Here is a 21,421-nt window from a genome sequence, read left to right on the forward strand (position 1 = left end):
AGAGAGGGGATGGGGTCCCTAGATTGCATTCAAATCACCTCCTAAACCATAACCAGACTTTAGGATCCCCTGAGGAGCTCCAAAACAAACACCTTTCTGGGACCCTGGGCACCTGCAATGTTTGACAGCTCCCCCAGGGGATCCTAATGTGTGGCCAGATTTGAAAACCTCTGACCTAAGGGTAGTACCACATTCACTTCTAGTGGTGCCTCTAGAATTTCTATAGAAGCTCCTGGGGAATACTTTTCAAAGGTACAGAGCAAACACAATGTTTTCATTCAGATTTTATGTTTATGTGGCACTGCTGGGTGAGAAGAGGCTGCTGAAGACTTGGGGAGTTTCAAACATCCCCCACCCCAAAAGCCAGTAGTTCTTAATGTACCCAGCAACCACTGATTTATAAATATTTATACTTATTAAGTATAAAATTTTAATTTGGGTATCATGTTCTTTGTGCTTAGGTAACCTGCTTTTTGTAAATAACTGTATCTTATGAATCTTTTCCTTTAAAATTAAAATCTTACATTTTAATTGGCCACATAAAATTGCAGTGTATGGCTTTGCCAGAATACAATTTAATTCTTCCACAGAGTACATTTTTCTAATAAAAAATGATGCTACGTGAATATGCCTGCATATAATCTTTCGTACCTCTTAGCTTAGTTCGTTTCCCTTAGCTCCTGGAGAGTGGAATGGTTGGATCAAAGGGTGCATCAGTGAGCTTTCTGTAATTCATTGATTCTACTACTGGGAAAGAAATGCATATTTCTGGCCGGGAGATTCCAACAGCATGGACTGGAGACGGGAAAAATCCCTCCTCCATCTTCCTTCCCCTCATCCCTTTTCCCTAGAGGTAACCGGCTAACAGTGTCTTGTACGCTTTCCCAGAGGTTTTACCTGCGTGTGTGTTCATCCTTAACGAACAAATGAAAACACTTACCGGGTCGTGTCTACAAACTTCGGCCACTTGAGTGCTTGACTAACTCTGTTGAGTCCTCGGCCCTCGTTCGTCCCGAGCGGCGCTACCTCGTCGTTTCCCGCCGCACACGGGTTTCCTCACGCGTCTGTGTGCCCCGCACGGCCGACGGTCTGGGTGGACCACGGGGGGAACTGACCCAGCCTGTCCCAGGCGGCGGCGCGCGAGGCCGCCTCAGGAGAGCGTCCGCTAAACCGTGCTGGTCCGGGCTCTCGCTTTTACGTTTCTTTGGGAGTCAGGTCGTGAGTTTTGTCCCGTAGGTCTGTCAGCCATTTGTATTTTCTTGTGAATTGCCAGTTTCCTCCCTTTTTGCCCATTTTTCTGGCTTGGTTTGGTCTTTACCGTATTGGCTTCCAAGAGGTCTTCGTTTATTAGGGAGTTAGCCCCGTGTCTTTCATGTGTCCCAGGCGGAAAAGTCTCGTCTCCCACTTTCTCGTTTGTCTTTAACTTCAACATACATATTTTTGTCCGCCGGATTTTCATTTTCTTAGACAAATGTATGGGTTTTTTTTTTTTCTTTTTCTTCAGAGGTTCTGCGTTTGGGAGTCGTTAGCGGGCCTTTCTCCGCGTCACCCCCCTTCTTTGTTTGGGGGTCGCACACCCACTCCCCCTCCCCCTTTTCCAGACCCTTCCTCAGGGCCCCTAGCGTTGGCTCCGTTGACGTCAGCCTCCTGCCTTCGCGCCAAGCCGTCGCCACGGCAACCGCGGCCTGATTGGCAGGGCTTGGGGGCGTGGCGAGGGGGGCCCAGGGCGCGTAGCGCTGCCGCTGATTTGCCCGCGCCGGGGCCCCGCCTCTGCGGAGAGCCTGACAAGGAGTCGCGGGCCGGGGCTCGGTGCAGACGCCGGGAGCCACGGGAGGACGAGGCTGGAGCGGAAGAGTGGACATGTCCACCGTGGGCTGGTGGCGCCGCCGGGTGCCCGGGGCCGTGTGGGGGCACTAGACTGTGCGCGGGCTGCGCCGTGGCCGACCTGTTGGCCTGGGGCGGGGCGGTGCCTTGAGGTGCGGTGTGGCGAGGTGAGTCCGGCCGCCTCAGCCCGCACCTCCGCATCTGGACGGTGCGCGGGGATGGGACGCCGCAGGTTCGGGACCCTGATCAGCGGGCGGGGGCTGCCGCGCTTGCCGCAGCAGCGCCATTTTGCGCTGTCGGCCGGAGTCTGCGGTGGGGGCTCCCGTGCCACCTTTCCTGGGCGTAGTGGGGGACAGGGATGGCTGGCCGTCCTGGGCAGGGGGCGGGAAGGCCGCGGGCTCCTGTCAGCGCAGTCCGCTGGGGTGGGTGCCGGAGAAGTGGCAAGCCATCCCTAACGAGCGAGGGAAGGCTCAGCGCGCCGCGCCCCCCGCGCCCCGCCCTCCCGTTTCCTCGGCTTGGTCGGGGGGCTGCAGAGGACACCCCATCGTACGGGGTCCCAGATTGGCCAGGTCCCCTCCGGCCGCCCCTGCATCCTTGCCGGTCTTTGGGGGCGGGGCTTGCTTGCCGCAGTGGCGGTGGGAGGAGCTGAGGGGCGGGGCCGAGGGCCGTCGTGCCTGCGGGATGTTTTTCTCTGGGCGGTGACAGACTGCGGGCCCGCCCACCCTGGCGTCACTTTTGATTGTCGGATAAGAGTGGCTGCGCAGGCGTTGTCCTGATTGGTTGGTGTGGGCTGGGGTGGGGCCAAGGGCTGTCTTGACTGCAGGTCTCAGAAGAGATCGACTGGTCGAGCCCCGCCTACCTCGGCGCCATCTTTGATGGGGGCGGCTGAGGCTCGCTGCGCATGCGCGGCCTGGTCTCGGCTGGCTGGCCGCAGGGGCGGGGCTGAGGGCAGCGGTGCCTCTGTTCTTTGCCGTGATTGAAGGCTGTGGGGGTCAAGCTACCTCACACTTTCTTTGCTGGTCACGGGCCTGGCTGCCGACGCTTGCCGCGGACGCTTGCCGCGGACGCTTGCCGCGACGTGCCACCCTGACTAGCGTAGGTTTTGAGGTCTGACGAGATTGGGCGACGGCTGGTGACTGGGGGGCTGTTTCATCGGCTGGGTCCATGTGGCCCAGAGTTTGCCGACACTGTTGTTGCTGGAGAGCTGTCTGTCCTGAGGGACAGGGCTACGGGCTGTCATTGTGCCCGCTGTTTCTCTTTGGTTGGTTTGGGGGTTGCAGAGCATCACCCCTTCCCCTGTCATTGCCTTCCTGGAGTGCTTTCACCTTGGGATGTTTCGGGCTGCATCTTTTGGCTGGGGGGGTGGGCTGGAGCGGGGGGTGCCGCGCAGCCGTGTTTCGCAGGTGCCCTGTCAACTGGGCTGAGGGGGTGGGGCCGCGGGCCGTCTTTGGGGACTGACAGCGCTGCAGAGCCCTGCCCACTCTGATCCTGTGCTTGTTGGCCGACAGGTGGCGCCGAGGCTTATTGTGCAGGCGCTGTAATGAATGAGGGCGGAGCTGCAGGGGGCGGGCCGGGGGAGGGGCTGCAGAGCCCTGCCCACTCTAGCGCTGTTTGTTGGCCGTCAGGTGGCACCAAGGTTTACTGCGCAGGCGCCATCTTGAACGACTGTGGGGCTGCAGGGGGCGGGCCGAGGGTGGGCTGCAGAGCCCTGTCCGCTCTAGTGCTGTTTGTTGACTGACAGGTGGCGAGCGAGGCTTACTGTGGAGGCGCCGTCTTGAATGACAGCGGGGCTGTTTGCTGGGGTGGGCCCAAGGGAGGGCCTTTTATGCTTTGTGTGACTAACGGGGGACTGCAGACCATTTCCCATGTAGCGCTGTGTACTTTGGCCTAGGGGTGGTAGCTGAAGCTTACTGTGCAGGCGCCATCTTGAATGACGGTGGTACTACAGGGGCAGCCCGAGGGAGGGGCTGCAGACCCTTGCCCACCTAGTGCTCTGCCTGCCGACAGGTGGTGGCCGAGGCCTACTGCGCAGGCGCCATCTTGACTGACACTGGGCCGGCTACAGGGGGCGGGCCTGAGGCCGGGGCTGCGGAGCCCTGCGTCCTTTGCTTGCTGCGCATGCACCCTATTGAGTGCCAGTAGGACTGCGGGGCAGGCTGCGTATGGCGTCCTGGGAGACGGAACCCACCCCGCCGTCTCTGCTGCACAGGCTCCAGGTGGACCGCTGCTTGCCGCTGCGGCACATCTTGGTGGCCGCGCGACGGCACCGTGTTCCTTGGAGGGCGTGCAGAGCCTTGTCCCTGGAACTGTGGGATGGGTTTTAACTGCGCATGGCCGGGGGGTCACATAGGAAAGTGGGAATTTTAATAGATTTGGGGAAGGGGGGGAATCTAAGTGAGAAGGTGGAGGAGAGGGTGGCAGGCTGTGAGGGCGGTGGGAGGTGACGTGAAGGAAAAGGCCCCAAGCCCGTAGACAGCCTGGAGAATGCGGAGCGCAGATGGTTATGAGGGAGGCGTGGCGTGAGAAATGATGGGACGGAGGAGGGTCTGGCAGGTGTGACGGGGCTGGGAGGGGTGGCCCCAACGGGGAGGGGCGGGGCGAGAGGGAGCAGCCCTGGATTCCTTGTTTGTGGGCGGGACCTAGTTATATATCCGCTCATGACTGATAGCGTTAAGATAAACCAGAGCCATAGTCTTGAAGGTGCGTCCCCTAGGGGCCTCTGATTGATTGAACGTATGCTTTGAGGCACAGTGGGACTTGAAACATGTAGTGTCGTCCACGGGGATCATGTTGACAACCTCAACTATTGTGTAAGGTTAAATAATGATACCATTATCTACTGGTAATGTTGATGATAATAGCATTGAGATTGTAATATAAGCTAGTTTTTCATGCTACTTAGGGGTACAGCACAGTAAAATTTCTGGCATTTCATCACTGGCTATCGCATGGCAGAACTGGAGTTTTACTCACCTTTCTAAGGGGTGCCTATATCATTATTCCACAAGGTTTCCATGAAAAATGTCTGTAGATGTACTGTTTTCCAAAATGACGTTAGTTGATCTGTAATTGCCATGAGTTCTGAGGTTGAGTTCTCTGAGCCTCTGCTTTTTTGTGTGTGAAATAAGTAGAAAATAATGTTGTGGTGGGAATTAACAGAGATGCTAAAAGTAAGGTGCTAATAAGCACTGTATGAGGCACGTAATTAGCAGTAAATAATACTACCTTCTTAGCCATTTTTTCCCTCCAATTTGTACTTGCAGTGTGTGTCCCTTGCCTTTAGAGGGATGGCCAGTGCAGCATAGCTAATAAGTGGGAGATTGGGGTCTTAAATAGGATTTCTCAATCCCAAGTCTTTACTGTTTTGCTCTGCTTATTAGAGAAGTTTCTAAGACACTCAGAGATTGGCTTGCACACGACTGACATAACCTCACTGGAAAACAGCTATGATTATAGCCAGGGTACAACATACACCCCAGTGAGCAATGCCAATGGTCCTTCCACCCTGGGAGGAAAAGCTGTTCTTCTTGGTCTCATTTTACCTCTACCACTGTAGGAGGTGAAGATGCAGCTGTGTGGGGTCATTTCCAGCCTGGGAAATTCAGTAATTGGGAAGTAAGTTCAGTGTCTCACATTTTCTTTTCCTTCCCCAGCTTTACCCTCCTCTGAGACGACTTGCAAGAGGAAGAGGGACTAGATCCAAAGGCTAGGTGGCGGTGTCCAGGTGAGCTGAATCCCCTCCTCACAGTGCCACACCCGTCCTTGGAGTGAGCACATCCTTCCTCAACCTGACGCTTTCCTACTGTCCACGTGTTCCGTATGGCCACACGAGCACCCTGTGCCCTGAGAATGCACAGGCTCTTCTGGTAGGTCGTGTGTTCACCACTTTCTCCTTGGTCTTCGCAACATTCAGCTACTCCTTCAGGCGTGCCCTTTCTTTCTTATTGGGTGAATAAAGAAACATGAGAAATTCATTGATTCGTCTGTCAAACATGGCCCCAAGTGGAAAAGGAAGTGTTTTCCTGGAGCTCATAGTCTTTTGGGTAATGAAAGACATTGAAAAAATAATTGTGTGATTCATGCCTTTGAAAGAGAACGTTCACTTCAGGCAGTTAACTAAATCTGGGAGAGGCCATGTAGGGTCTCCCTGAGAAAGCGAGGGACATTAAGGCTGAGCCCTGAAGCGTGGTGGATGGTAGTATGTCGTGAGAAGAGCAGTCTTAAGGGAGCTAGGAGTCCAGGATCTAGTCTAGGCTAGAAGCCTAGAACAAAGGAAAGAAAAGAGTGGTGTTTGAGGTGAGAAAAAGGTAAAGTGGGGCTGCACTGTGAAAGGCTTTGCAATCCATGGTAGGTAACTGGGCTTGATCTGAAGCACCATGGGAAGCCACGGAGGTACCTAACCATGGCAGCACCATGATAATCAGATTTGTGTTTTAAAAATATCATCTGGTTGCAGGGTTCAGAAGGGGAGGGTAGAAACAGTGGGTCCAGGAAGACCACCTCGGATCTGGGTGAGAGATGGTGGCTTGGGTTAGGGTCACAGAAGAGGGATAAATGAATTGGATGGATCTGAGAGAGGTACTGAAGAAAGGGACTCAGTAGGGCTTGTACTCTTTGTTCACGGTTTGCCGACTGATTCAGACCATACTCAGTGAATCATATCATGGGGGGAAGTGAGCAAAATAGCCAAATATTGCTCATTCCGTCAGCAAGCATTGATACTGTGCCTAATCTGGGACATGATCATGCTGGACTTCGGGTCTCCGAAAGTGAGTGACATAATCCCTGGTCTCAGTGTCTATTGAATGAGAACTCCAATTAAGTGGAGAGTAGGAAAACATGCTTACCAAGATTGGTGGCCATGCTGATGGCATATTACCACCCAGGGAAAGACTAACATGCTGTCCCAATGAGCCCCCGGGGGTGGGTTGGTTTTTTCTGGCCTTGGTGAATGCTCCAGACAGCGGTCCAGTGTCTGGCGCTCAAGCCTTTGGAGACTCAGAGGCCCTACTTCATCTGAGGACTCACCTTACATCAGTAGATCAGCGTTAACGAAGCTTAAGCCATAATGAATTATTGGTTTATGTCGGAAAATAGTGTGACCAAATACGACGTTCCTGTGTTCTCAATTTTGGTAATAGATTTATGGTGGGAGAGCACTGCCTCCGGAACCCAGATATTCAAAAGTACGCATGACCAGCACATTCTCTCCCTGTAGGCAGACCTACATGGGAAAGGAAGCCATAGTGAGAGCTCACTTGGTGAGTATAGAATCAGAATGAGAGGATGTGGAAAAGCTCTGGGAGCCCTGGCCTGTGAGGTCGCCTGGGGATACCATCTGGTTGCAGTGAAGCTCTTGCTAGGGTCACCAGGACACCAGAAGCCCCTTTTCTGCAGCCCCCGCCCTCCCCAGTCTCCATTCACATTAGGTCTGACCAGAGTAGCATGCGCTCTCCTATAGATGGTTAAATGAACCATGCTTTGTGGTCTGCCTTTTCATGCCCTCACCCCTTTAAAAAAAAAATCTGATCAGCCAGTTACTGATGTAAATATTGGTCGGATATGTCCTACTGGCACAGAAGAGGTTTTATCTCTTTAAAGTAACTCTTTTTCTTGAATCATTTGGGGGCTGACCATAAAACTAAACTCTTAGTTACTGTTTCCTCTTCTTTGAAATTTTTGGGGAAATTCCTCCAGAATGGACAGCAATAAGGAACTTTTGCTGCAGAGTGGTAAGTGCTCAGTTTATATAATGGAGGCAAGCCCAGGGCGGCGTGGCGATTGTCTGCGAGGAGCCACCTGGGAGTCCCGAGGGTGGAGTCACGGCTGGTATGGTAGGGGTAGTGGTGGTTTACTTCATGCTCACCTCCCCCTGTGAAATTGTTACCCAAACAGCCTCTGTTGTCCACATGTACCTGTTCATGGTTGACTGGACCAGACTGGACGCATCAGCCTAGAGCAGTGGTTCTCAAAGTACGGCTCCTGGCGTGCTTCCTGGATGGCTGTTTCCTGGGGAGCCACAGACCTCCTAAATACCCACCCCGGAAAGGCTGGTGCATTTCTCCCAGGCACCCCAGGCTTGAGAACCACACCCTAGAAGGCATCGAGCTGTAGTGTGCACTCGTAATGTCGGCGTGGGGGGTGAGCAGAGGCACGGGCTGGCCCAGCTGCCAGTGTTGGGTACCTGAGCCGGGAGGTGAGGCGGGCCCAGGCTGGGACAGCACTTTCCTCCACATGGTGCTGAAGGAGAGAATGTCGGTCTGCAGAAAGAGGCAGGAGAAAGGAGCAAACAAGAGCAGAGAAGAGACCGCACACCCTGCTGTCCCTGAGAAGCGAAGAAAGTAACTTCCTCGGTTCGTGACTTTAAAGTTCTCAATTCCAGCCCCCTTTAATGAGGTAGGTAGAATGAGAGAGGGGCTGAATCTAGGTGCACCGTGATGAGGCACCAAATTAAGTAAGTAGAAACGGGCTTGGAGAAGAGACCGTGAGCTTCTCTCACTCCTGGTGGGATCTGGGGAACCTGAGGTCACACAGGGGGCCACAGAGTTTCTTTACCTCTCCTCACACATCCAGCCACATTTCCAGCCACCACTAGTTGAGTTCCTCCCAGTTCAGTTGAACACTTGACCCACTGATCCTTCGATTGAGGCCAAAGACCCCCCCCCAACTTGTGGCAGGGGTGCCTGATGACTTCCATCTTTGTTTCAGATGAATTAATTGTGAGACCGTGCTTTTGTTTTCTATGCGTTTTTATGAAATAGAAGTAAAGGGCTGTAAAATACTCAGAATGGCACGAACACCTCCACACGGACCACAGTGGCAGCACTCGTCCAGCAGGCGGGACCACTGCCCTGTGGTTGGAGGCCAGCTCTTGCCCGAAACTAGCTGCACGCAGTGCTTACGACGCACACGTTTCATGCTTAGACGTCCCGTGTGTTTAAGAACAGGTCTTTGGAGGTTGAAGAACAGCTGGAACCCCGTAAGCCCCTCTGCTGGGTGTGGAGGGTGAGACCTTTTTCTGACCAGCTGTCCTTGTTTGTCTCCTCTCCTTCCCTCTCCTTGGAGTTGGTGGCCTCCCTTGGCCCCTATGACCAGAGTCAGGCTGGGTCCCTGTGCGTCCCCATCCTCTGAATGTGGTCAGACCTTTGGCTTTTAAAATCCTGCCCTTGGCTACTACTTGACTCACGCTGGGACTCGTGCTGCAGAGACAGTGTGGAGGGAGATGTGGGAGCTTCAGTAACTAGGGTGTGTGAGAGCCCACCGCCAGGCCCAGACACAAAGCTGATGGGTTTGCCACGTGGCCAGAATTGCGCGTGAACAGTGAGACCGAGAGGACAGCTGGCAGTGAGGTCGGGGTCTAGGTGTGGCGCCCCTGCAGTGGTGCTCTGGCCCAAAGGGTGTGTGGGGAGTGGAGGACTCCACGGGAGCACTGTGAGTGGTCGGAGAGGGGGAGCCACGCAGGGGCGGGGGTGCAGATGCGCAGTGACTGGCGCAGAGAAGAGGACGGACAGACAGCAGCTGAACTTCCAAATTTATATTCAGTTTTTTTTTTTTCTGATGGTGAACTTAAAATGACATTCTAAGTTGAAATGCAAAATGAAGTATCTTTTATTAATCATTTATTTTTTCGGTTTTCCCCGCTTTACGCATGGTCTTCATACAAGTTTTTATGGAAGTTTTCTTCCAGTTTGGTTTTGTATGTACTTCCATTCGTTTAAGTACCTATGTAGTTTTTTGTTTTTTGTGTGTTTTTTTTTACGTAAATGAGATCATGCCCAATTCACTAATACTTCAAACTCAGGCTACCAGAGTGAAGTATGTGGGGTGTTAGGCAGTAATATTTGGTTGTGGGGGAGTGCGTGGTGTGCCATCTGGCGAGCTCATATCACGTGCCCATCACGTTTACAGTCTCCATTATATGCGTGTTTCTGTGTGTGTGAACGTAATACTGTGCAGCTATTTAACAACATCTACAATAACTTCTGTATAAATACATCTCCATCTGCAGCTTTGCTTTCTAAAACTTCATTTTATTCCGTTGTGTGGACTTCCTCATTGTTTTCTGTGTACATATAAATGAGTATATTTGCAGTAAGAATGCCACATATGCTGTATAATTTTATGCCCTTGTATTTTCATTTAATGCTTTAAACATTTTTTACATTGGTCATTTCCATCAAGTGTAAATAAACTGGTATATCCGTAGAATGGAAGACTGTGGCCTTTAGAAAGAATGATATAAATCTATATGTACTGGTTGGAAAGATGTCTATCAAAAATTACTGGGTTTAAAAATACACACAGAACTCCTGGTATGATCTCATTTTGGTAAAAAGATGTTATATGTACAGACTTTAAAAGGTTTAGTATAGGAACAAATGTGATCAATGGATGTGGCTTGCAGTTTCTACGTTGGATAATCTGTAATGTTTGAATGTTGTACTGTCTTGTATGTTTGTAATCAGAAAATAAAGCTACAAAGTTTCTTGGCAACATGACTTAATGTTACATGACATTTTCTTAAAGATTTTATCTGTTTTCATTTCTTCTTGCATGATGAAATTTTGGAGGAATGCTGTCTTTTGAGGGCAATGATTTATTTTTCTGAGAACAAAGTATGTTTGTCATTGGCCTTAGTGGCCTTTGCCTTCTAGAGATGAAATACCGAATTTCTTGGAGGAGAGGCCAGACACCGGCACTGATGTTATTGGTCTTTCCTAATGTCAGACAGAGGCCTGCTCCAACCTTCTTAGAAATCCGTACTCAAATAGCTGGTCAGAAATGGAAGTGTTGGCTGTCTCTTCTTGCCACTTTCCTTAAAATGACCCTTTATCATTTACTCCTAAGGAAGTTCCTAGTTAGTATTTAAACAGTTAATAACTTTTCTTGATTTAAAAGTCTTCCTTTACTATAAACTAAATTCCCACATGTGTATATACTTTCACACAAGTCAGATTCTGGAGTGTATTATGTTCCATCAGTGTATTTGTCATTGCACCCCCATCCTTGTGTTGGAAAGAATACTTTATGTTCTCATATGTTTGGGTCACTTTACAGACAATCCCCCACCCTTGCTGCACACATACCTTCTTGTTCAGAATTGTCTTGATATTTCTGTACATTTAGTCTTCTGGCGAAACTGGATTCTCAGTTTGTCAAAGCTCCCACATTTTGTTGGATTTTAACTTATACTCAAGGGAGAATTGACAACAATTTTCATGATCCTGTGCAAAAACATATGTCTTCATTTATTTAGGACCTGCTCTGTGTCCTTCTGTACATTAAAAAAATTTTATTTGGAGTTGCAAATACTTCACTGAATTTATTAATGAGAATTGGTTTATTTATTCCTGGAATTTTTTTTCTTGCTGTATTAACTGACAAGGTTTTGAATTCAAAATAATGGTTTTTCCACATCTGTACCTTTCACTTCTTTTTTAATCAGTTGCATTAGCTAGGACTTCCAAAATAGTACTGAATGGTGGGTATGGTGGAGGGCTTCCCTACCTTTGGTGTTTAATGCTTGCTTGCACTTGAGATAAGTCTTTATTGTGTTTGGATGGTCTCCTAGTCTTACTCTTTGCGAGGGACATACAAGGAAAGGTTGAGGTTTGCAGATGCTTTGTAACGTGCAACAGTGCTCGAGGAATCCCCTCCCCCTCTAATCCCTTATATAACAGCCTACCCTATTGGGATATCATCCTTGTATTCCTGGAATAGCCTTTCATGGTCAAGGGCTACTATTTAGACTTTTCTAGATTGGATTTAAATGTTTTTGCATCTAAGTAGAAAAAAACCCAAACACACAGTTTATTGGAACACCCTCTACGTGCCAGTCCTGTGAAGGTAACAATACAGTGATGAGAAAGGCGGCGTAGTCCTTGCCTCAGGGACTTTGCGGCCTGGCGTAAGTACAGGTGCTCCCTTTCTCTGTTGGGCTGTGCGTCCCCCAGCACATCTTGATTCTGTGATGGCCTTTCTGGGCCGTCCTTGGACAGGCGTCCCCCCTCAGCCTCAACACTGCCTTTGGTCGTGCCAGGCAAGCCCGTGGATGACTCTTCCCTGATGCTTTCTTCCTCTCGGCCACCCCCGACACATATCTTCTGTCCTCTTCAGTGGTAGGCATGGCTGTTGCCATGGAGGCAGAAGCTGGACTGGGGAAGTGGGGGCGAAGTGGGCAGAGCAGTTATGCTTTCGATTGGCCAGAGTCGCTGTCACAGGAGTTCCCCTGGGTCTTCCCAAGGGTGAGGTGAGTATGGGGCCCTGGCAGGTGCTAACTCAGCACCTGGCTTCACTCCTGGGTGCCCTTTGGGCTGCCAGCGGAGGACAGGGTGAGTCGGGGCTGAGGGCTGGGTCACTCGGCTCCTCCTGAGGGGCCACCTGCAGTCAGGTAACCCTTTAGGAGAATGTTGACCAGTGTTTCCTTTCCCTGCTTTGCCTCTGGTTGCTGTGCAGGGATCTGCCCTGTGTTAGGACCGCCATTGCATAATAGCACGTTCCCAGATGTGCTCCTTGGGTGACGTGATGTCACCTGCCATCACTCTTGCAACATATTTGAGAGTAGATGTACGTACAAGGACTTAGTGGTGGTGGGCAGTTGACTTTGTAGCTTTTTTTTTTTTTAACTTATATTTTTATCTACTTGACTGTCTTTGTCCTTAAGTGGAGACTTGCTGTTTCAAAAGGAATAGGCATTGTTAATGTTTTTTAGATATATGCCAAAATGATATCCAGAAATAGGATTCACACTTGTACCAGCCGGCTTCCCACCAACACTGATCTTTATTTTGAAATAGTTTCCCATTTGGTAAGCGTAAAAAGTGTTCACTATGATATTTTACATTTCTTTGATTTCTGATGTAGATATTGGCTTTTATCACTAATTTTATGAACTGTGTATTAATGTTCTTTATTTTCATGTTGAGCCACTTACTTTTTTCTCACTGCTTTCTAAGACCTATTAACTGTCATCTATGTTGCAAAATATTTTTCCCCCTCCTTTTCTGGTTTGCTTTTATTTTGATTGGTTTTTATAGTGTGGGAAATGTGTACCGGTTTTATTTTCGCCTCTGTTGCGTAGCAGTCAGTGGGCTCTGCCATTGAATCTGCTCGAGCATTCTGCCTGTCCCTGTTCTTTACTGTTGTAAGCAGTGCTTCTCTGAACACCCTTGTGAACTGTGTCTCTCTGCTCATGGGCACATAGGTCTGTCAGTTCCAGTTCAGAAGTGGAATCGCCAGGATAGGGAATGGCATTGCATTTATGTACTAATAGTTGCTAGAGTTGTGAGGGCTATTTCAGCTTGGAGCTGCAGTTTCCCTAAGTACTTCTTGGGTCTGAGGAGTTTCAAAGTTGATTCTTTAGGGTTTTCTAAATTGGCTATCACATCGTCTGCAAACGGCCAGTTTAGGGTGTGACCTTGGACTCAGACCAGGGTGGGGGTGGGGTGGGGCGGGGTGGTGGGCAGGGAGCGAGGGAGACCCCTCAGCGTTAAGGTGGTCGTGCTGCCAGCACCCACTCAGTGGGCAGCACAGTCTCGAAAGGCCTCCACTAGTGCTTTTGTTTATTGTTTTGTTTTAACTGTGAATTTATTTTTTTGACTAGGTAATACATGTCATGATAAAAATAAATAAATAAAAACAAAAAACAAAAGAGGAATATACAATGAAAAAGTTAAGTCGCCCTTCCTTCCCTGGCCCCCAGTTCCCTTCCCCAGGGGCAATCACTATTAATCACTATTAATAGTCTCTTCTGTGTCCTTCCAGAAATCGTCTAACTAAATGACATCTGTTTTTATAGTTCCTTAGAATGCTATGCACATTGGTGTGTCCCATTTTGCACTTAACTACCTTAGAGGTCGTCTCATACCCATTTATTTACAATTGCCTCATTATTTTAAAAGGTTTCATAATATAAACATACCATATTTTGTCCATTGTCATAACAGTACTTCAATGAATATATTCTTGCACATATGTCATTACATATCTCTGGGATAGATTCATAGAAGTAGAATTAATAGGACAGGATATTACATTTTTTAATTTTGATAAGTAACCGATTTGCCGTTTATAAAATTTGCAGGATATGTATATGCCAGTTTTTTCTTCACACGACATATATGTTATCTATCTTTATGATTATTCTGTTCCCAAGGCCCTTTCTTACTCTCAAATGAATTTCCTCTGCCATTGTGGGAAGGAGTAGGTAAGGTCCAACTGTTTTTCAGGTTTTTCTATTAAAAATCTTTTCTTTTTCAACGCCCTTGATGACCAAGGGCTGTTTCGTTGGCCTGGTCAGAAAATCTTGAGCACGTTTAACAAAGATCACATTTGTTGACTCTAGTCCTGAATTTCTTGAGAAAAGGAATAGGTGAATTTTCGGCATAGAAGTTGGCATCTGCCTTGTGACAGGATATTTATGGGTGTTCACATGGTCGTATTATCAATGAGCAGGAAGTCCTCCATCTCTTTTCTGTGCTCTGAAAGGGTTTTTTTTTTTTTTTTTTTTAAAGATGTTCTGTATAGCAATTTTTTTTTTTTTTTAAAGATTTATTGATTGATTGATTGCTATGTTGGGTCTTCGTTTCTGTGCTAGGGCTTTCTCTAGTTGCGGCAAGTGGGGGCCACTCTTCATCGCGGTGCGCGGGCCTCTCACCGTCGCGGCCTCTCTTGTTGCGCAGCACAGGCTCCAGACGCACAGGCTCAGTAGTTGTGGCTCACGGGCCCAGTTGCTCCGCGGCATGTGGGATCTTCCCAGACCAGGGCACGAACCCGTGTCCCCTGCATTAGCAGGCAGATTTCTCAACCACTGCGCCACCAGGGAAGCCCTGAAAGGGTTTTTATAACATGGTAAATACTTCGCTCATGGGAATTTTATGGGAAGTTGCTCCTCTGATCATTTCATCTTTTTAAATTTCTTCCCTAGATTTTCCTCTGCTTCCTGAGTCAGGTTTGCCAAATATTTATATTTTCTTAGCAAAATTGTTGCTTCCTTATCAAACTTTTTAAGCCTAGAGTTCTTAAGTATAGTTTTTACCTACTGGTGCTTTATGCTTCAAACACATGCCTAGTGGGAAGAAAAATTAATGTGATTAGAGAAGTATGTATACAAAGTCAAAGTTGTCCCTGTTTTCCAATTTTATTGTCAGGTTAGAAGATCCCGTCCCTGCTACAGAATTATAAAAATTAATCTTTTATTTATTTTATTTTGATTTTAGTTTTAGCATTTTCATATATGTTATGACCTTTTTCCGCAAGTGAATGATTGGCTAGATCTCCTATTACCGTTATTATTTATTGAAGTAATCTATATACATTCCTTACTATTTTTTAGTGCCACTTTCATAGAGTTCTACATACTCAGTTGTGTACATACAGTAAACTTATATTACAATTCTTAAGTGAATCCGTCTTTTTGTCTTTTTTGGTGTTTTATTAGGTGGTTAAATTATTGCTTTGGCTTTGGTGGTATAGACAGGAACATCATTTGTTACTTTTATGTCATCTTTCTGCCTTTAGTCATCATACTAGAAAAGAACTTTCTTAACCCTGAGATTATATTAAGATACTTCTTTTTTGTGTGTGGTTTGTTGGCCTTTTGATGTATGAACTTTCAAAATATCGATCCAAGTGAAATTCTTCCAGGTCAACTTTAGAACCATTGTCAAGTTCCCCAACATTTATATTCTTTGAAATTCCACTAGGTAGTATAGGTTAATTTGGGGGGGTATTTAGAGCTTTCATATGCTAGATCCATGTATCTCCCATGATTATCCTGTGTCTCTCTGGTTATTGCCTTTTCTGTTGCTATATCATGTATAAGTTTGTTCCTATGGGTGCTGTCTTCTTCTATTAAATCTTTTGTATTTTTACAATGGAGTTCTTCCCATTTTCTCAAGTTGGTTATTGTCGGTACATATTTAGGGAGTCTGGTATAAATGGGTTTCTTACTAAATTATTATTCCTATTATAAGGTCTGTTTCCACTGATTTGCAGTATTTGAGTTGGATGGTCTTACATAACAGAGTGATAATTTTATATCTTTGTTCATGCCTCAGATTTTCTTGTAATTGGCTGAAACTCTGTAGAATGATGTTCGTTAGTCATAGTGTTGAGACTGTTAATGTCTGCTTTTGTAAGTGAGTTTGGTCTGCAGTTTGCTAGTGCTCTCTGTGTCTTAGATGTTTTAATTATTCTGGTTTCATAAAGAAAATTTGAAAGCTTTCTGCTTCCTGTCTCTGGTTGGTTTATATGACATGGGAATGGGCCTTTTCTTGAATATGGTATATAAGGCCTCACCCCCAATGCTCTCTCAGTCCACAGCCGTTTGGAGAGTGAATTCTCTGACACTCTTTACATTTCTTCCACGTTTATTTGTCCATGTATTTCTTTAAAATGTCTGCAGGTCCCTGGCATTTTGACTCTGTTCCTGTGGATAAGAACACTTGTTCTGAAGTTCCAGAAAGGATCCTATTCCCAAACAGGTGATTTACATACCCAAGGGTGTCGTGTGGCCTCTGAGAGGTGGGGCTGCTGTCACCTAGGGGACCGGAGTTCTCTCTGGAAGTGGATGCCACAGAGCAGGCTTGGGCTCCCTGCCCGCCCCTCTGTCCCGCACAGGCCTGCTGGCTTTTGAGGGCCCTGCTCTTGTCACGGCAGTCCCTCTTCGCCAGTTGCTGGGTGAACTCGACTGTGTTCTCTCGTCCCAGCTGTCACACCAGCTCTCCAGAGCCCGGACGCTTGCCCTTTCTTTCCCCTGCCCAGCAGGGTGTTATCTAGTGTCCTGTCTGTCATCGAGGAGGGCAGGGCAGGCAGGGCGGGAGTGGCAGGGTCTCCAGGGTCTCCGAATGGAGGTGCATCTGTGTGGTTGGTTCTGAAGCTCCAGAGGACGCTGCAGAGAGAGTGGGAGGGCAGTTTCCACGGGGCGGAGCGGAGCCCACCATTGCCTGGAGAGAGTCCCCTGCATTGAATCATGCCCAAATGATGAAGGCTACTTTGAGACTGAATAATTGAAACAACTTTTGTTTTCTCTTTAGACATTAAAAAAAAAAATTTTTTTTAACTTATTGGTTTTTCCTTTTAAAACAAAAAAGAATTTTTGCTGCATGTGGTTTTGTTCTTCTCTGGAAGTAAAGCCAGAAGTACAAAACTGTCAGGTAAGTTAATTCACCCAAACCTAAATTTCCTTCCTGTATTGCCTACTTTCTTGCTCCAGTTGTGGCTGACCACTAATAACAAGGCTACCTAATAGGAACCACATGCAGCTAAAACGGTTCAGGTGAAGGGAAATGTATAGCCTTAGTTGGTCACGTGAGAACAAAAGGAAGATGGAAAATCAGCTTTTATACTTGGCCTAAAAAGTTTTCTTAAGAAGGGAGGGGGCGGATTCTAAAATACAGACAAGTAAGGAAATAAATGATACAGAGGATTATCAGAGTAGAAAGCTGGTTCTGTGGAGGCAAGCTAGATACTTGACAAGATTGATCAAAGCAGGAGGGTGTGCAGGGGTGTGAAGAAGCCTGATGGTCGCTTGATCACATTCTCGCCATTGGTGTGAATCCTAGGTGTTCATCACCTGTGTAGGGTTTCTGTGGACTCACGGGTACTTCATTTAACCATCCCCCTCTGTGCTAGGCAGCCCTGTAAGAGAGCTCCGCAGATACCTCCCAGCGCTCCCCATGCCTGTTTGTCGGGAATACCGGGAAGGGGCTGGTAGAAGAGTGGGCAGGTGAGGGTAAGTGACATGCCAGGGTGTTCTTTTGGAAACAGTGCCGCAGAGCTTAACCCAGAAACTGCACTGTGCGTCTGCAGGCCTGTAATAAGAATGCATGCCTGTGGCTAAAACCAATTTTAAAATGGGTTTGCGTACATTATCTTCAACCTGCTCTATCAGTGTCGATACCTGACTTTTCCAGTGATGGAAAAGTTCGTCTCTCACCCCTTTACCAGAGTTTACAGTGGGGGCATAGGCAAGTGAGCTCAAATATTTAAGACTAAATGCAGCAAGTGCTTGGAACACTAGTAGAGGAAGTGAGTCTCGGGAAGGCTCCCAGAGGCAGTGGTGTTAGCACGAGCCCAGGGCTGGGCTGTGGGGCAGACACTCCTCAGAAGGGTGGGCACTGCTGCCGCAGGAGTCCTGAGCTTTCCTGCAAACTCAGACGCTGTCCAGCCACTCTGGCCAATAGAACTTTCCCCCACGAGGGAGATGTTCCGTGTTGTGCCGTAGGGTAGCCACTGGCGCTTGGAATGTAGCTGGTGTGACAGAGGAGCTGAACTTTTAATTTCATTGAATTTTAACTTAACAGCAGCGCGGGTTCGGAGAAATTATTTTTTTTTTTTTTTTTTTTTAAGATCTTTTTTTTTTTTTTTTAATTTATTTATTTATTTATGGCTGTGTTGGGTCTTCGTTTCTGTGCGAGGGCCCTCTTCCAGTTGTGGCAAGTGGGGGCCACTCCTCACCACGGTGCGCGGGCCTCCCACTCTCGCGGCCCCTCCCGTTGCGGAGCACAGGCTCCAGACGCGCAGGCTCAGCAATTGTGGCTCACGGGCCCAGCCGCTCCGCGGCACGCGGGATCCTCCCAGACCAGGGCTCGAACCCGTGTGCCCTGCATTGGCAGGCAGATTCTCAACCACTGCGCCACCAGGGAAGCCCCGGAGAAATTATTAAGAGCACTTGCATTCGCATTACCCAGAGCTGAGCACTTTTAACATTTTTATGTGGTCTTCTACCTTTCACGTGTTGTATGCTGTTTTAACAGCCATGTTAGGGGAAGAAATGCTCAGAAATGGCAGGATTGAGCCCCTCACGACCCCCTTTCCGTTTTTGCTAAGAAAAAATATCGACCTCCCTTTTTAGTAATGGCCAGCACCTTGGGCATCCCCACGTGCCGTGTGCTGGGTGCTTAGGCCTTTTAGGGGTATTGGCTTCTTAAAGCCTCACAGTTGTAGAAGGGGGGTGTAGGTCTGTTGGTCCCATTTTGGAGATAAGGGGACAGACTGCAGGACAGGGACCGAGTGGCCTGGGGTCAGAGCCAGTTAGTAGCAGAGCTCACGCCTCACACGGGTGTGCGTGGTGCTTGGAACGCCTGCCTGTGCATGTGTCTGTGTGTTGGGGTTTGGCGCCTCTCTTCTGCCCTTGGCCTGTTCACAAAGCATTGTTGGTGCCCTTGTCGGGCAGCCCCACACTGCTGCCTGGTCCTCGACTTCTGGGACATGTGTATGTCTCCTTACGATCCGCAGGTCCCTGAGTACTGACTGTCCCAGGCTGCCGCGTCTTTCCTGTTGACTCATGTTGGGTTCCTCCAGTGAAAATTTTCCTTAGAGAGATGCTGCCTCCAAAGTACTTGTCTGCCACCAAACCCAAGAGGTCTTGGGCCCCAAATCTGTGTGAGCTAGACAGTGACTTGTCTCAGGAGCCGGATGCCGCCATAGGAGAAGCCGCCACTGACTCTGAATTCTTTCATCAGAGGTTTCGGAACTTCCTCTATGTGGAATTTGTCGGGCCTCGGAAGACCCTGCTCAAACTCCGAAACCTCTGCCTCGATTGGTTGCAGCCGGAGACTCGCACCAAGGAGGAGATTATCGAGCTCTTGGTCCTCGAGCAGTACCTGACCATCCTTCCAGAAAAGATCAAGCCTTGGGTGCGTGCAAAAAAGCCGGAGAACTGCGAGAAGCTCGTTACTCTGCTGGAAGATTACAAGGAGATGTACGAACCGGAAGGTGAGCGGAAGAGGAAGGCGGAGCTCCCTGGGGTGCCCCGCACAGCGCCCCTGATGTTCCAGGCCGATCGTCCTCTTCGCGGGGGGTGGGGGACTGCCCTGCCATAGGACGTAGGTGGCCTCCCGGCCTTGCTGCCCACGACGTGCCAGTTGGACCTCCCTCCCCAGCTGTGACAGCCTAATGAGGGCCGGTGCCCCGTGTCCCCGGGGAGCAGACTCCCTCCTGGTTAGGATGCAAGAGGGAAGGAGACCGTGGGCCTCCGATAGGAAGGGAGCCTGCACACACCGCGACCCGGCCCAGGCTCCCCTCTGTGGAACCGGGGCGGGGGCAGGGGGCACCCCAGCAGGTTGTACTTGGCGCTGCCATCGGGAGGGTCACAGCCTCGTTCCTGCCCAGCAGGGGCGGAAGGGAGGGGCGAGAGGGTCTGACCGCTGCAGCAAGGGGCGGGGGCCACCTGGGGGGGCTACTTAGAGGGGACCGGCGAGCACGGCTGAGACCTTAAGTCACGTGTGGTGCCCTCTCAGACGACAGCAGCAGTGACGCCCACAGCGAAGGCAGCATGAGCCGGAAGGCAGCAGAGTCCCCGCCGCCCCACGCCGCCTGCTGCGGTGAGTAGCCCGGTCGCCGCGCCGTCCAGGCCGCGCAGGACTGCCCTGGGGCAGGGCTGCTGCTCAGAGGTCAGAGGGGGAAGGAACTCAAGTGAGGATGGAAGGAGTCGTTCTTACGTCAAAGCAGACACGTGTGTGGAGTGAAATACAACTGTTTCTCTTAATGATGAGAGAAAACGTTTAAAGCTGTGTGAAATTTGCAGTAGGCTGTTTCAGGTTGTGTCCACAGCCTCCCAGGAGGGGCAGAGTTCATCACCCCTTTGCCTCCAAAGCTGTTTTATTTGTTAAAGGTTCTCCGGTGAACTTTTTGAAGGAGCGTTGCTTTTGGGGCAGGTGGGCGTTTCATTTCTTTGGGGTAAAGTTACGTGCACGTTAAGACTGACCGGGGTAAGCGAGGCGGTGGAGGGCCTGCAGTCCGTTCTCCCGAACGTGGACCTGACCACGTGGGAGCTGGGAGACCAGGAGAGCCTGAAGGGGGAGCCAGCCCCTCAGCTCAGCGTTGGCCCTGACTGAGACCAGGCCCACCTAGGCGAGGCCCCCAGACACAGTGGTCCGGGGCCCGGGTGTCGGGTTGCACTTGGGACCCCAGTTTGGGATCCGTCTCCTAGCATCCCTTCCAAAGGCGTGCGAGCGCACACGTGTCCGGGCGCGTGGTCAGCTCCTGAAATGTCTGCTTCCTCAGGTGGCCGGGACTGGGCCCAGGACTGGGACGGAGACTGGGAGCGAGCCCGGGAGCGGGAGCAGCGCAGGGGCAGAAGCAGGGACCTGGAGTCCCGCGCCCGCTGGCCGTACGCCCGGAGCCCCAGGAGCAGTAGGTCCTCCTCCGACTGCTCCCCCGTGCGCGTGGCGGGTTGACGGTGCCTTGTTCCGGCATGACGCCTCTTGTCTTGCAGGGTTTCAGCAGCGGGATCTTTCCCTTCCTCTGATGGAGAAAGTGGCTTTTGCAAAGGAAAGAGAGCACAAACGTCGGGGCTCTGTGATGGATTACGAGACGAGATCGCAGGTAGGCTGAGGTCTCCTCTCATTCTGGGAAGGCTGTCTTCATTTCATGGCAGAGAGGCCTTTCTTTCCCGAGAGGCTGAGTTATCTGCCCACTAGAATCCTGCCTGGGTTGGGGAGAGCCCCAGCGACTCCCCAGGAGCCTGGCCTGTTCCCAGGGGTGACTGGTGGCTGGGGAACTGCTGCCTGTTTTCTCGTTCATCCACGGGGTCAGAGGAGCGCTTCTCCGCGCAGCGTTGGTGCCATGTGGTGGGCCGGCCGCAGCGGCTGCT

At 49.8% G+C, this 21,421-nt stretch overlaps 1 protein-coding gene across 14 annotated transcripts in view; it reads left to right on the top strand.

The window, feature by feature from the left end:
- The first annotated feature begins 1,798 nt into the window (after window positions 1-1,798).
- PEG3 (paternally expressed 3) overlaps window positions 1,799-21,421 on the top strand; it is a 31,684-nt gene continuing 12,061 nt past the window's right edge. The window contains exons 1-8 of one of the 14 annotated variants that reach the window (XM_082436206.1): window positions 1,801-1,991; window positions 5,478-5,548; window positions 16,229-16,307; window positions 16,860-16,979; window positions 19,063-19,542; window positions 20,067-20,150; window positions 20,833-20,961; window positions 21,044-21,153. In XM_082436206.1, the coding sequence (XP_082292332.1) occupies window positions 19,149-19,542; window positions 20,067-20,150; window positions 20,833-20,961; window positions 21,044-21,153 (717 nt within the window). In that variant the 5' untranslated portion in view covers window positions 1,801-1,991; window positions 5,478-5,548; window positions 16,229-16,307; window positions 16,860-16,979; window positions 19,063-19,148. Of the gene's footprint in view, window positions 1,992-2,579; window positions 2,920-4,437; window positions 5,384-5,477; window positions 5,549-16,228; window positions 16,308-16,859; window positions 16,980-17,457; window positions 17,558-19,062; window positions 19,543-20,066; window positions 20,151-20,832; window positions 20,962-21,043; window positions 21,154-21,421 lie in introns of those variants that run through there. The other 13 variants (XM_082436199.1, XM_082436207.1, XM_082436209.1 and 10 more) reach the window with 13 other exon arrangements.

The sequence above is a fragment of the Balaenoptera physalus genome, assembly GCF_965194825.1.
Source record: "Balaenoptera physalus genome assembly, chromosome: 19".
Classification (NCBI taxonomy): domain Eukaryota; kingdom Metazoa; phylum Chordata; class Mammalia; order Artiodactyla; family Balaenopteridae; genus Balaenoptera; species Balaenoptera physalus.